We start from the raw sequence: 14780 nt of genomic DNA, 5'->3' as shown, positions 1-14780 counted from the left end.
CTCCTTCCCCCAAAAGAAAGGGCAAGGAAGGGGAGGAGGCCCATTTTCCTTTATTTTTTAATAAAATGCCACTTGCTGCCTGTGAAGCAGGCCTCTGTCAGCCGCAGCGCCTTGGGGCAGAGCAGTATTTCAGCCACTTGGGGATTGTGGAGAAGGGCTCGGTGGACACGCTCCTGTCAGCAGCTTCTTCTGCCCCTGCTCTGCTCGGCCTCCTCGGTCCTCTGTCCACCCCGCGCCAGCCTTTCCTCCAGTGGCGGCACCCCACCAGCTCCCACCTAGCCCCGGTCCAGCCCAACCCGGCCCAAGTGGGCCTCCTATCCCTGCCCTGGACAGCTTGACGGGCGAGGTCACACAGTTTGAACCGCTCTGATTGGCTGTCAGCTTCCATAGCCCTGACACAGCAGATGCCCCTCCTAGGCATGCTCAGTGGAAGGCAGGGCCGTCGCCCCGGCAACAGTGGGCCGGGGACCTGCAGAGGGGGCGCAGCTCCCAGTCTAGATCTGCCACTTTCCCTCAGCATTAACAGAGTCTTTAATAAAAGCCTAAGCGGCAGCCCCACAAATTGACGATGACAGTCGGCGGAGAAAATGAAGGGCCCCCACCCCCGTGCCAGCCCCCTCCCCAGCCTCCCGCCCTTCTCCTCCAGGAGGCCCTGAGCCAGGACAACTTTGACATAATTTTGCAATAATTATCACTTGAAGAATTGCCACACAGGGGTAAGCGTCACAAGCGATCATGTCAGTGGGGAGAATCGCTGACCAGCAGCCAGGGCTCCCCCAGGGCCCCAGCCCACCCAGCCCACTGCCCTCCTTGCTGGGCGGTGGGGGGGTTCCGGTTTGTGCCCCTCTAACACCATCTTCCCTCCCCTCCCCTGTAGGAAGCGGGCAGCAGGCCGCCCCTGCCAGGTTCCCCACGGCCCCGGTGAAGCAGGAGCCCGGTGAGGACACTGGCACCCCGGTTCCCCACGAGGCCTCCCAGGACCGCAGTTTAGACCTGACTGTGAAGGAGCCCAGGTGAGGCGAGGCTGGGGCCTCCCAGTTCTGCTCCACAGCAGGAGGCTCTGGGACAGCACCCCGGAGGCACACCACACAGAGGCCAGGGGCCGACTCCTCCTAGCAGGGGTCATCGTCCTGCCCAGGCAGATGTAGCAGGCGGGGCGGGGGCCCAAGGGATGGACTGGGAAGGGTGAGTATCTGGGCTCAGTCCCACGTACATCCAAGCTAAAGCCCCTTGGTTTGTGTGTTCCAGCAATGAATCAAATGGCCACGCAGTCCCGGCAAATTCATCTCTTTTATCCTCGCTTATGAATAAGGTAAGAACCATCCATCACACGCCTCCCATTCCCCCACCCAGAGAAATTAAAGCTATGCTGGGGGGTGGGGGGGATGTGTTTGTTTTTTAATGTTTTGCCTCTAATAAGATGAGTTTGTACCATTTAAATTTTGAGGCCATTTTTCATCGGATATAATTTCAGAGCCCCTGCTTACAAATTAATTTAATGAACTGGCTGAAGAAATATATTCCAGCCTCTGACACCCTTTTTTTCCTTTCAGATGGAGGGCTCCAAAAGCTTTTCCAGAGCCCTCTAACTTCTTCTGCTCTCAGTTATTAATTTTATTTATTTATTTTATATATTTTTTTGTTTGTTTAAAAAGGGGTGGGGGAAGGGCCCTAAAGTGGGAGCAAAGCATCAATTTCCACTTTTCGGGTTGAGTAATGGTCTCGGACGCCTTCTGCAGAGGTCGCTCCGGAATATTTATTTTAAATAATGCAGGGTCTTTGTAAATTATACATCATCTCAAATATATTTTCCCCCTTCACATGATAAATTTGACTACAGCAAGATTAATTTGGTTACCGCACACAAGTGACTGCTGAGGGAGCTGGGCCCCGGCCGGACCTCACGGGTGGGGGTCCCGGCTGGGCCCTTGGGGAAGGAGCCCCCTGCTACCCTCTGCCCTCCGCCGCAGGCCCTGTGCCCTCCGCCTTCCCTCCCTCCCTCCTAGCTCTCTTGCTCTCCTTTTCCCTTCTCGGATCACTGCCCCCCGCACCCCCTCGTTCCTTCCTGTCAGGGCCCCATGCCCCATGTGGGTCGAGCCTTTACACGGGCTCCCCCTCCCCACTCCCCCTCCGGGGCCCAGCAGCAGTGAGCCATCTTGATCTCACCCCGTGAGCCTCCCTCCCTCCCTCTCTGCTCCTCCTTTGTGTGCCTTCTCTTGTTCTCAAGGAATTCATAGGGGATCCCCCCCCTCCTCCTCCTGCACTTCTTTTGAAAACCTGGCAGGAAAATAACCAGGGAGCCACGAAGTCTGGGAAAAGCTAGGCTGGAGTATGTGCCCAGAGTCTCGGCCTTAGCTTGAGTGATGGATCTTAGCACCACAGGGTTTGTGTGGAGGAGCCCTGGCATCTCCACGGGGCCAGGGTAGTGCTGCACGTTGCCTGGGGCAGCGTTCATTCAGAGCAGGCTCGGCTATGGCCAGAGCCTCGTGGGGCCAGGCCTCCTCTCCTCTCCCACGGCTCTGGTCCGTTGCAAGAGGCCCGAGTGGCCCAGAGCTGCTGCTGCTCCCAGGGCGGCCACGTTTGCGTCTTGAGGTCCCCAGCCTCAAGCACGGCCCCTGTGCTCTTCGCAGATGTCTCAGGGCAACCCCAACCTCGGCAGCCTGTTGAACATCAAGACGGAAGTGGAGGGCAGCGCCGCCATGGAGTCCTCGCCCTTCCTGGGCAAGGCTGTGAAGGCGCTGGTTCAGGAGAAACTGGCCGAGCCCTGGAAGGTGTACCTTCGAAGGTGAGGGGCTTCCTGGCAGAGCAAAGGAGCAGGGAGGGCCACGCCCACCCGTCGTGGTGGCCAGTACCCCAGGGTTTCCTCTGACCACCGGTTCCTCTGCCAGGTTTGGCACCAAGGACTTCTGTGATGCCCAGTGTGACTTCCTTCACAAGGCCCACTTCCACTGTGTGGTGGAGGAGTGCGGTGCGCTTTTCAGCACCCTGGACGGGGCCATCAAGCACGCCAAGTGAGTGGGGGTCCCCGGGGCCCATGGCAACCTGGCCTCATTCATCCCAGCCAGTCTCTAGGCTCTGGGCTGCGTGGCCCCTCTAGCTGCTTTCCAAGCAGACACCCGTGTGCAGCTCCCACCAGACCTCAGAAGCTGAGCTGGCTTCTTAGAAGGTACTGCCTGAAAGAAAGGCAGGCTTCCCCGCCCTTCCACCTGCTCAGGGAAGACCCCTAGCAGGGTCTTCTGAGCCCATCCAGGCCCCACTTAGAGACCCGGAGCAGGGTCTGCTTCTGCCCCCCCGCCCAGTGCAGCCGGCAGCCTGACCACACATGTTCCCTGCAGAGTTAGCCGGAGAGACCCCGCTCTGACCCAGGCAGGGACCCTAGGTGAAGACCTTTCCCAGCCACAGTATTGTAGACTAGTAGATTCTCTTTGACCTAAAAATAAGGAAATTAATTTGTAAACCCATTGAGCTGAAAAGCAGCAGGCCAGCCACCTAGCATAATTGAACCCAGAACTTGTCGACATTTAAAACAGACCGAGGCTGCTGGACCCTCGCTCAGGCTCTGCTCACTGCTTAGGCAGCCCAAGCTGCTAGTCTGCAGAAGAGCCAACTTCGAAGGCTGAGAACCGCCTTTAATTCTCAGAGCAGATTCTGGAAGCACGGACTTCATGCGCCAGGGCCTGCTGTCCCTGTCTCCCCCACCACCCCGCCCCGCTCTGTGTAGGAGGAGCTAGGGACAGCCATAGCAGGAAGGTCACATGTAGGAAGGTACAGTTAGGGCCGAGCCAGGAGCCCAAGTTGAGGACCAGAGGATACGGCCATTTGTTGTCAGTCCTTCCTTCCTGGTAGGGTCACGCCTAGGACTGGGGACTGCGGGGGGAGAGGGGGAGGGGCACACTGGGCCCCTAGGCTTGTGATGGGGTCAGACCCCCGGAAAGGCTACCTGCTCGGGGCCCTCGTCACTCCCCACCTGAGACGTGGCTTCTGCCTGTTGCAGCTTTCACTTCCGGACGGAGGGAGGAGCAGTGAAGGGAAACACAGAGGCCTCCTTCCCCGCCTCGGCTGCGGAGACCAAACCTGCCTTGGCCCCCTCGTCCCCTCCAGCACCTCCTGTCACCACAGCCACGGTTTCCTCTCTGGAAGGTCCCACTCCCAGCCCGGCCGCCGTGCCCTCCACCCCCACGCTGCTTGCCTGGAAGCAGCTCGCTTCCACCATACCCCAGATGCCTCAGATTCCAGCGTCAGTGCCTCACCTGCCCACTTCACCCTTGGCAACGACTTCTCTAGAAAACGCCAAGCCCCAGGTCAAACCCGGATTCCTGCAGTTCCAGGAGAAGTGAGTCCCTCGATGAGCCGGGAGTCCCGTGTCCCCCGCGTGTCTCGGGAGTAGGTTCTAGTAAGGGCAGCCGCAGAGGTTCTGCTCCTCACCCTGCACTTAGCCCTGGCTGTCCCCAGCCTCTCTGGGACACTCATCGGGCAATGGCCTTCTAGCCAAAGATGCTGCTTCTCTGGCCTTCCCTGCCTGTTCCCAGAGCGGCCAGCTGGGGGGGTGGGGTGTGGCGGCCGCTGTTCCCGAGGGGCAGTGGTGACACTGTGAGGACCCGTTTGGGTGGGCTGGGAGTGGTGGGCCGCATCTCGCCCTAGGCCTCCTTGTGGGTCTCTTTGGCTCGCGCCCACGGCCGAGCCTCTGCGGGACAAGCGAAGTCATGGGTGGGGGGCGAGGGGGCTAGGCGCCCCCCCCCCCCGAGGCCCGCGCCCATCTGCACGATGGCCTGAGCTCTCGGGTGGAAGGGCCCTTCCTCACTGGATGGTGGTGGCGCCTTGTGGCGAGAACGGTGACTCTGTATCGTTACATGTGCGGCTTCCTGTTCTCAATAAAAGTAATAAATTGGATGTGAACACACACCGCCTGAGCGGCAGCTGTCCTCCCTCTCTGAGCACCTGGGGCTGGGCCTGCGGCATGGAAGGGGACCTGCGCTCCTCCCCATACCTCCCTGAGCTTTCTCCGGTCCCCCTCGCCCTCAGCGGCAACCCTCTTAGTTTCCCCAGTGCGGTTGGCCAGGGCCGAAGTGGTGGCCGTGGGGGCGGCCAGGGCCGAAGGCTGCGGCAAAGCATCCTCGGCGCCTGTCTGCCGCCCAGTGGGGCAGGCCGTGGGACAGGGCTGCTGCTCCCTGGGTAGGCTGGCATGGGGCGGGGGAGGGGGGGGCTCGGCCCAGCACCCCTCCGCCCCCCAAGCTCCACCACTCAGCTGGCCTGTGAGGTTCTCTGAGTGGGCGGGAGCCCCACGCCCTGGGCCGACCCTGGGGGGCCCCCAGCAGCCTTGCGCCTCGGCAGCACCTGACACCAGGCACGCATCCCCACTGGTCGAGGCCTCGTGGTAGCAGAGTTTCCTGGTAGGGCTGCCCACCCATCTGCACCCTGTCAGTCAGCCACACCCAGTGCAGTGCCTGTGCCAGGCCTGCCAGGCCCTCACTGGCCCCCCGCCAGGGCTGGCAGCGCCCTCTCTCAGTTTCACATCCAAGAGGTTACTGCAGCCGTCCTTATCTATAATCCTGAGGTGTGGCCATGGAAACTACGTGTCCCAGCATGCAATGCTCTGGGCAGCCTGCACACTGCAATCCTTCCTGCACCATCCGAGCTCCAAAAAGAAGGCAGGAATGCATGCTGGGATCTGTAGTCTCCTCTGGCCAAAGCCACTTGTGGTGTGGGAGGAGGGCAGCCCAGGGGCCAGTCCTCTGGGCTGCACCCCAGGGGATGAGGGAGCAGAACCCCAACACGACAAATGTCAGGATGTCCATGTGGAGGGCCCCGGGAATGCCAATGACCTTCTGGGCTGTGGTTTCATTCCAGCGATCCTTGTCTCGCAACGGACTGCAAGTATGCCAGCAAGTTCCACTTCCACTGTCTCTTTGGGAACTGCAAGTATGTCTGCAAAACCTCGGGCAAGGCCGAGTCGCACTGCCTGGACCACATCAACCCCAACAACAACCTGGTGAACGTGCGAGACCAGTTCGCATACTACTCACTTCAGTGTCTCTGTCCCAACCAGGTCAGCACAGGGAGGGGGCGGGGGCAGGGCCGGGGGGTGGGGGTCAGCACAGGGCGGGGGGCAGGGCCCGGGACCAGCTCCTCCTGGCAGGGATTCCGTTTCTCACGCCCGTTTTGAATTGGCCTCCTCCCGTCCCTGGAAAGGGCACTGTTGGCCCCTGGAGGCCCCTGGGCAGGGGTCCAGACTGGGGCTCCATTGGTGAGGTCTATCATGTCATCCCGGCCCTCAGTGGGGACGTCATGCTGGACAGCTGCTCTACACTTGGCATCATTCCGCCCGTCCTGGAACTGGGCTCCCTTTCCCCACACGCCTAGAATTTTACAATTCTAGGCCCACTGGGCAGCTAGAGATTCAATTGTCCGTGCCCCAGACAGGAAGGGCAGATCAAGTTCACCTTAATAAAGGCCTACCCTGAGACTGGTAGAGGCTGTCTGGTAGAGCGCCTTGAGAAGGAATCTGATCCCAGAGCTGGGCGATGCAGAGAGAGTGCGGGGATAGATTAGTGATGTCTGCTCTGGGTGTGGGACGGGAGGCAGTTGGCAAGTTCACCAGATCGGATGTTTCAGTCAAATGACAAAAGGGACAATACTGCTTTTGCACACGTGAAAGGTCTGTACCCGATTCCTGATTCTGAGCACGGAGGAGGGCCTACCATGGCCCAGAGGCGGGGGCCAGGTGGGAGCTCACGGAGGCTGTCCGCCTGCTCCTGACCCCCCTGCCCCTCCCCGCAGCACTGTGAGTTCCGGATGCGTGGACACTACCACTGCCTCCGGACTGGCTGCTACTTCGTGACCAATATCACCACCAAGTTGCCATGGCACATAAAGAAGCACGAGAAGGCCGAGCGGCGGGCAGCCAACGGGTTCAAGTACTTCACCAAGCGTGAGGAGTGTGGCAGGCTAGGTACTTGCGGCCGGGACTGGGGGTGGTGGCTTGCGGCAGGGGTGCAGCCTCGACCCCCTTTCCCAGTACCCACCTCTTGTCCCTGCCTCTCAGGCTCCACAGTTCTTTAAAAATGTCCCAGATCTCACAGGCTAGGAATTGTCACGTGGGCAACACTGTCCAACACAAAGAGCCCAGGAAGAGGGGCGAGGGTGACTCAGAGCACTCCAGCCACCACCCCCTCCCCCCGAGGAAAATGCCACATGGGCAGAGTCAGGCCCTGAACCCGGTGTTCTTTCCTTTTCCCTCGAGGCCGTGCCTGTAACGTAGGAGCTCCTGAAGTGACCCGCCCTGGGATCTCTTTCCAGGGCTTGCACTACAAGGGCTTTGTCCAGGACGGACCCTGCTCTGTCTGCTCGTGTGTTCGTGCAGCAGATGTTTATTGAGGAATGGCTGCGTGCAGAGCGTGCTGTTGCAGGAGGTGGCGGGGTGGGGGGTGGTGGCAGTAAGGGTTTGGGGCGTCTGCTCTGGCCAGCACCGTGCTTAGTGGCAGGGATCTGGTGGGACAAGCAGGTACGCTGCAGGTCAGCCCAGAGCATTTGCAACCTGGGCCACACGTGCCCTGAGCTTAGCAGCAGATGCCAGGGAACGGAGTCTGCTGTGAGAGCTGGGGCCTCAGCCGGGAAGCCGTCCACAGCCCCCGACCCAGGGCCCCCCGAGTTGCTCCCTGGCCCCAGCTTGCCCTGGGGGATGCCTTTTGGGGAGGGGGCTCTGGGATGAGCGGGCAGAGGGCAGAGCCCACCCACGTGCCCCACGACGGAGCCACATGTTCCTGGGCCTGCAGATGTGGGGCAGGAATCTGCCAGGAACAAACTGGAAACTGGAAGGCAGGTGGCCCCGAGGCAGGCGGGGCAGACATCTGGGCTGCAGGCCGGGTCTGCTGGGATTCAGGTGGCTGGAGCAGCAGGGCCTTGGGGGACCAGAGGTGGGGCTGCTGCGTCTGCAGACTGGCCCTTCCAGAGGGGAAGGGTGAGCTACTCAGGGCAACTGCCAGAAAAGGGCAGGAAACAAACCTTTCTTTCAAGTATTAATTCAAAAAGAATTCATGGTCTGGGTGAGGGTTGGTAACTGTGGCAACAGAGGTCAACATTCGCTGGCCTGTGCTGTCCTCAGGCTCAGCTTACGGGTGTTGGGGTGCTCCCTAGCTGTCCGTATTTACTCAACTTTGGGGGTTTTGGGTGGTAGTTGGGGCCAAACAAAACTGGGGGATGATATAAGACACCTGGCCGGCCCCGGTGCCATGGCAACGGGCAGGCCTTCACCTGCCCTGCGCCGACACTGCTTCAGCCCTGCCCAGGCTCTGTTTGTTCTCAGCCCAGAGCCAAGCGGAGGTGGGGTGGGGGCAGGGCAGAGACCTAAACAGGTCCGGGGACAGGCACCCGGGCTCTCCAGAGGAGACGTGGAGACATGTCTTGCTTGCTGGGAGGGGGCTGACCTGGCGGACGGGTCATCAGGGTCTCGTCTGGAGCCCTGGGATCTCTCCATTGGGGGCCCAGCCTGCCATGTCACATGCCCTCCTGCCACCTGGGGGTGGGGTGGAGTACAAGGCCTCCTCAGAGGAATGCCCCCATGGGTTGGGGGAGACGTGCCCTCTCCCCGGACGCCAGTGCGCAGAAGGCCACCGACACGCAGCAGGTGCGGCAAGCGTTGGCCGGTGCGGGGTGCTCACGGCCAGGCGGGGCTGTGTCCGCAGGCTGCAAGTACAACCAGGTGAACAGCCACTTCCACTGCATCCGGGAGGGCTGCCAGTTCTCCTTCCTCCTCAAGCACCAGATGACCTCCCATGCCCGGAAGCACATGCGGAGGATGCTGGGGAAGAACTTCGATCGCGTCCCCCCCTCCCAGGTGAGAGCCCCTGGCCGGCCGCCACTCCCTCCTCCGCCTGGGGTGGCGACAGGGCATCACCCTGTCCCGCTCTTGCTTCCAGGTGGGGGGCCCGTGCCGCCCTGAAGGCAGCGAGACCCCCAGCCCAGCTTCCTCAGGGCCCCCCGCCCCCGCTTCCTTTCAGGGCCCCCCGAGCCTGATGGACACGGAGACAGACGAGTACATGGATTACACGGGCTGCAGCCCTGGCGCCGTGTCCTCCGAGTCGTCCACCATGGACCGAAGCTGCTCCAGCACCCCTGTGGGCAACGAGAGCACGGCGGCAGGTGAGTGCGTGGCCAGGGAGCTGGGACGGCGCCAGCAGCAGGCCAGGAAGAGACCGCGGCGGGGGGGGGGGGGGGGGGCCCCCCGGAGACTTCCAGCCTGGGCCAGGCCCCTCCTCCCAAGGCCCAAGGCACTGCTGGGTCGGTCTTAGGACTGGAAGGTCATGGTCAAGTGGCCTCAAAGGGGGGACAGAGCCAGCCTCTGGGTGTGGCAGAGCCAGCGGGTCTGTGGGACACGGGTCACAGAGGCCACCTCCTGCCAGCACTCAGCCCTTGGCTTCGGTTTCCAGGAGAGGACCCCAGGCTTGTCCTCTCTGAGCGCTAACCGAATAGAGCAGCACAGCCCCCCCCCCCCCGCCGCCCAGGGGGGCAGGTAGGCCGGGGACCTGCCGTAGCCCCGGGCCCAGTACCCCCAGCGGCCGGCATCGTCCCAGACTGGGCTCCCGCCCACGCTGGGCTTGGCCGCAGGCCCTCCCCGAGCCCACCGTGACCTCCCCCTGCACAGTCTGCCCCTCCCGTTCTCTCCTCCCCCACTCTCTCGTGGCGCCTCTCTGCTCATCTGTCCACGTGTTTTCATATCATACTTGCTTCTGCCATTGGGTTTCTCATTTGGGTTCTTTTTTGTTTGTTTTTTCTTTGTTTTGGTTTCCTTCCCACCCCCCCCCCCCTGCGTTTCTCCGCCCTCTCCAGGCTGCTCGGCTCCTCCTCCTCCTCCTCCTGCCGCCGCCGGTGACCAGGCCGCCCGCGTGGCTCCGCCGCCCCCACTGACCCCATCCTTCTCAGCGGCCGTGCTCCGGGCGCCCCTCCCCTCCCTCCCATGCCTCTTTTCTCCGCCCTGTCTCTCATACTCTCTGCTCGGTGCCACTCTCGGAGCCCCCCGGGGCCTGGGCCACCCTGTCAGCAGCCCACCCCGCTTCCCGCCCGCCACTGCCACTCCAAGTCCAGTACAAAGCGACGCCCCCCTAGTTCAGGACGCTGCAGGTAACTCGCACACACCTTCCCGCCGGTGTTTGTCACCCCGGCTGACCCTCAAGGCCGTGATCCCGGGGCCTGACCTTTTCCTGTGGCCTTGCCGGCCTGAGGTCAGGGCCGCCTTGTGCCCCTCACAGCCCAGCAACCCCCAAGACCAGAGAGCCTAGTCTCTGCCCTGCGGACGGCTCCTCTCCACCCCTGCCCAGCCCTGGGTCCAGGCGGGGTCCTGACGTCAGTCTGCACCCCCATCCCTGGGGCCAAGCAGGAAGAAGGGGGGAATCTCTGTGGCCCAGGCCCCAGGCAGTGCTCAATGGCAGAGGCGCCTCCTGCGCCCACCCTCAAGCCCCCCCCCCCCCACATATCTGATGCCCTGCAGGGATGAGACCTGCCCTCCTCTCCCCTCCGGGGTGTACTCATCAACCCGGCTCTGCGCCTTCCCTCACTCATTTGTGCCTCACATTCTGCTGAGTGCCAGGCCGGTACTGTGCCAGACCTGGGGGTGTGGCGGAGAGCAGGGCAAGGGGTCCCCCGCCTTGTGGGATTCAGCCCATGGAAAGCTGCTGCTGCCATAATCAGGCAGAAGCCTGTACCAGCCACCACTCCGCACACATCTGGGTCTCCTGGCCCCAGACCCTCCCTTGTCCTCTGCTGGGCACCCCCACCCCATGGCAGACCTTGGTTTCACCCGCTAAGGGTGGGTGACTGGGTCTATTCCCTTAGTGGACGATGCGGCCCAGTGGTGCCACGGAAGCTGGGCATTCTAAGCAGGTTCAGGGCGGGCTGAACACATCAGCCACATGGGAGAAGCCTGGAGGATGCCCACCCTTGACCCTGGCTACGGCCGGGCCCTGAAGCTTTCTCTCTGGTTTCTAGGGTGTGGGGTAGGAAGCGCTAGGAGCGCTGCCCTTTCCCCAGTGGCCTGTGCCACGCCCCTCACCCTGCAGCAGTAGGGGCCACGGTGCATCCCCGAAAGGGGATAGCAGAAGCAAAGCCACGCTGCTGGCCAGGCAGCCCTGGCAATGGGGCATCCTAAGTCTAGGGAGGCAGTTGCATCCAGTAGGGAGGGCACAGATGGGCACCCATCTGTTGGCTGAGCTCCTGCTCCAGCCCTGGCCCCTCAGCAGAGCTGCCCTCTCCCGGCTGACTGGGGCCAGAAGACCCCAACGAGACCTTAAAGAACCTTCTGGTATGAGGGGGAGGGTGCCCCTCGGGGCAGGGAGTTGCAGTCCCAAACAGCCCCGGGGCGCTTGGCATCCCTGTTGCAAGTAGGCCGGTCCCCTGTGCAGACAGGTGGGCAGCCGGGGAAACTGGTTAGCCAGCTGGAGAAGGAACTGGCCTGTCCCTCATTAGAGGCGGGTACATGATGGTGTCCTGGCCCCCGGCCAACCTGGGTAATTATACTCTGCCGACCTAGATTCCCCCTTCAGCTTCAATTAGCGCGGGGACGTGTCCTCACTTCCCACCCAAACTGGCCGGGAAGCAGCCACCACATCCCCCCGGCCCCCCCCGCCCCGGGCTGCTTGCTCTGCCACCCCAGGCGGATGCCGGTGCCCTCATCCTGCAGACTTGGGATGATGTGAGGGGAAGCCTGGGGCCTCCGTGGCTCTTCTTGGGAGGGGGAGGGGGAGAGGCCCCCAGAGCCCCCCCCACCCCACCCCGGGGAAGCCAAGGCGTTGACCCCCGAGGGGCACCCTCTGGCCGTGTGGTGCCAGGACTGGGGACCCGGTGGCGTGGGTGTGTGATCCGGGGAATAGTGCCCTGGGGCAGGGGTTGTGGGCGGGAGTTGTGGGGGGGGTGGGCACTGACCGCCGCCCCCCCGCCCCTCCCCAGGGAACACTATCTCCCTGCCGACAGCCTCTGGGGCCAAGAAGCGCTTCTGGATCATTGAGGACATGTCGCCCTTCGGCAAGCGGCGCAAGACGGCCTCCTCGCGGAAGATGCTGGACGAGGGCATGATGCTGGAGGGCTTCCGGCGCTTCGACCTCTACGAGGACTGCAAGGACGCGGCGTGCCAGTTCTCGCTCAAGGTCACGCACTACCACTGCACGCGGGAGAACTGCGGCTACAAGTTCTGCGGGCGCACGCACATGTACAAGCACGCGCAGCACCACGACCGCGTGGACAACCTGGTGCTGGACGACTTCAAGCGCTTCAAGGCCTCGCTGCGCTGCCACTTCGCCGACTGCCCCTTCTCGGGCAGCAGCACGCACTTCCACTGCCTGCGCTGCCGCTTCCGCTGCACCGACAGCACCAAGGTCACGGCGCACCGCAAGCACCACGGCAAGCAGGACGTGATCAGCGCAGCGGGCTTTTGCCAGTTCAGCTCCAGCGCTGACTGCGCCGTGCCCGACTGCAAGTACAAGCTCAAGTGCTCGCACTTCCACTGCACCTACCCCGGCTGCCGCCACACGGTCGTGGGCATGTCGCAGATGGACTCGCACAAGCGCAAGCACGAGAAGCAGGAGCGCGGGGAGCCGCCCGCCGCCTCCCCAGGCCCCGCCATCGGCCTGGACGGCGCGCTGTCGCTGGGCGCCGAGCCGGGGGCTGCCCCGCTCTTCCTGCCGCCCGCCGCCGCTGCCGGTGCCGCCGGTGGCCCGGGGGGGCTGGGGCTGGGCGACCCCGGCGACCCCGGCCCGCTCGACGGCCCCGGGCCCCGCGACAGCCCAGCCGCGCCCACGCCTGCGCCCACAGCCGGAGAGTCATCGCAGGAGGACGAGGAAGAGGAGCTGGAGCTGCCCGAGGAGGAGGCGGACGACGACGACGACGAGGACGACGACGACGAGGACGAGGACGAGGACGACGACGAGGACGACGACGAGGACCTGCGCACCGACTCAGAGGACGAGTCGCTGCCCGAGGCGGCGGCGGCGGGGGGGGGGCCCGGGGCGCGGAGCCCGGAGCGGGCGGCCCCTGCACCCGCCGCGGCCTCGCCCTAGCCGGCCCGTCGGGGGGTGGGGGGGGCACGCGGGGACCGGGCCCGGGGCCGCCTCGCCCGCCCCTCCCCCCACCCTGGTGGCCGTCGCCATTCCTTTCGTAAGAGATGCTATTTATGTGCAACGCTGCCCTCGGTCCAGAGCGAGAAGGTCGCCCCTGCTGCGGGGCTCGGGGCGGCGGCCCCGCCGGTGCTTCCGGACCCCGAGTCCGTCTCAGGACAGAGGCGGGGGGGGCCCTCCCTCTGGTGCTCCCGGGCCGCCCCCACCCCGCCCGCGGCGCGCGGCCAGTGGCCGGAAGGACCGGCTGCGAGCGACCCTCCTCTGGCTGCACTTCGGGGATCTTCTTCAGGGAAACAGAAGGTGCTCTTGTCCGGGGTGGGACCGAGGAGCAGGGCCCCCCCCACCCCCACCCCGAGGGCGAGGTGGGCGCAGATAACCAGGCAGCCGCCCCGCGCGTGCCCTCCCCGCGGCCGGAGACCCCCGGGCCTCACGACCACGCCCGGTGGGATTCCTCATTGCTCAGGACCGGGAAGGGCGCTGGGAGTCACCGCGACCCCCTCCCCTCACCCCTCCCCGAGGCGGGCCGCAGTAGCATCTGGCAGGGCCTCCCATTCGTGCAGCTAAGACGCTCCCTCCCGGCCCTGGGGGGTGGAGGGGGGGGCGGGCAGGACAGAGGCAGCAGCGCCGGCGACACTGCAGGGACCGCGCAGGGAACCTCACGGAATTAGCCGAGCCGGGGGCCGGGGCGCTGCGCCCCACTGCAGGGCCCGGCCCTGGTGTCTGCTCCCAAGGGCTGGGGGCCCGGAGGCGGCGCGCCTCGGCCTGTCGCTTGGGGACTCCCAGGCCCCAGCCTCTCCCCCCAGGGTCGGGGGGAGGCCGAGGCTGCGTCCGCTTCCAAACCCAAGAGCAGCCGGTGCTGGGGTGCTGGGCCCGTCAGGGGTCTCAGCCACCCACGTGGTGAGAACAGGAAGGATACCACTGTCTGGGGCTTTAATATTCAAAATGGGGGAAAAAATGCGAGAAAGTTGTACAGTATTTTTCCTGTAAAGGTTATTATTCTACATAGAACAAAAAAAAAAAAAAAAAAAAAAAAGGCAGGCGGGCCGCGAGAGCACAGGCCCGCCTCGGACCAGCCCTGAGGTTGGAGACCGAGTGCAATCGCTCACGTGGGATTTCGTTTCGCATTTATTTTAGAGGCCTTACCAGTTTGAGGCTGTCTGTCTTCACACTAGCACTGACGGGAGCTGCGTGATTCCAACTTTTAACTTGAATTTTGTAGAAACAAGGAAAAAGGACTATTACTGTTGATACAAGTTTGTAGTTAACATTTGAGTTTTTCTCTATTGGTTATGCGTGTGGCTTTATAGGGCTTTTTTTTTTTCCAGTTTGTTTTTATTTTATTTTCTTGTTTGGGATGCTTCTTTACTGGTGCAACCCATCCAGATTTGCTTCCCTTTGCAAAACGTGCCCCCTTCCCGGAGTGGATGTGGTCACCAAGCCCAGCTTGCCGGGGGGCGGGGGGGGGGGGGGCGGCACAGGGACAAGGGCTTCCCGGTGTCTCCAGTCCTGGCCACCCGCCTGGCTCAGGTGGGACCCTGAGACTCAGCCACAGGGAGAGAGCCAAGCCCAGCCTGGAGGAGGCCTGTCACCCAGAGCCTCCCCACAGATCTCCAAGGGGAGCCCCAGATGGCAGGGGGCACTGGTTTCCTTTTTTTTTTTTTTGGTGTGTGTGTGTGTGTG

General features: G+C 63.1%; 1 protein-coding gene across 3 annotated transcripts in view; it reads left to right on the top strand.

The window, feature by feature from the left end:
• CASZ1 (castor zinc finger 1) overlaps window positions 1–14780 on the top strand; it is a 120800-nt gene extending 106020 nt beyond the window's left edge. For 2 of the 3 annotated variants that reach the window (XM_027578122.2, XM_027578103.2), the window contains 10 exons: window positions 878–1013; window positions 1249–1312; window positions 2631–2785; window positions 2889–3011; window positions 3995–4333; window positions 5848–6046; window positions 6778–6949; window positions 8682–8833; window positions 8997–9138; window positions 11938–13043. In XM_027578122.2, the coding sequence (XP_027433923.1) occupies window positions 878–1013; window positions 1249–1312; window positions 2631–2785; window positions 2889–3011; window positions 3995–4333; window positions 5848–6046; window positions 6778–6949; window positions 8682–8833; window positions 8997–9138; window positions 11938–13043 (2588 nt within the window). Of the gene's footprint in view, window positions 1–877; window positions 1014–1248; window positions 1313–2630; window positions 2786–2888; window positions 3012–3994; window positions 4334–5847; window positions 6047–6777; window positions 6950–8681; window positions 8834–8996; window positions 9139–11937 lie in introns of all 3 variants that reach the window. The other variant, XM_027578093.2, reaches the window with a different exon arrangement.

This window comes from Zalophus californianus, chromosome 4 (assembly GCF_009762305.2).
Source record: "Zalophus californianus isolate mZalCal1 chromosome 4, mZalCal1.pri.v2, whole genome shotgun sequence".
In the NCBI taxonomy this organism is placed as follows: Eukaryota; Metazoa; Chordata; class Mammalia; order Carnivora; family Otariidae; genus Zalophus; species Zalophus californianus.
Note: the sequence above shows the minus strand (reverse complement) of the source record. Positions and strands in the feature narration are given on the sequence as shown.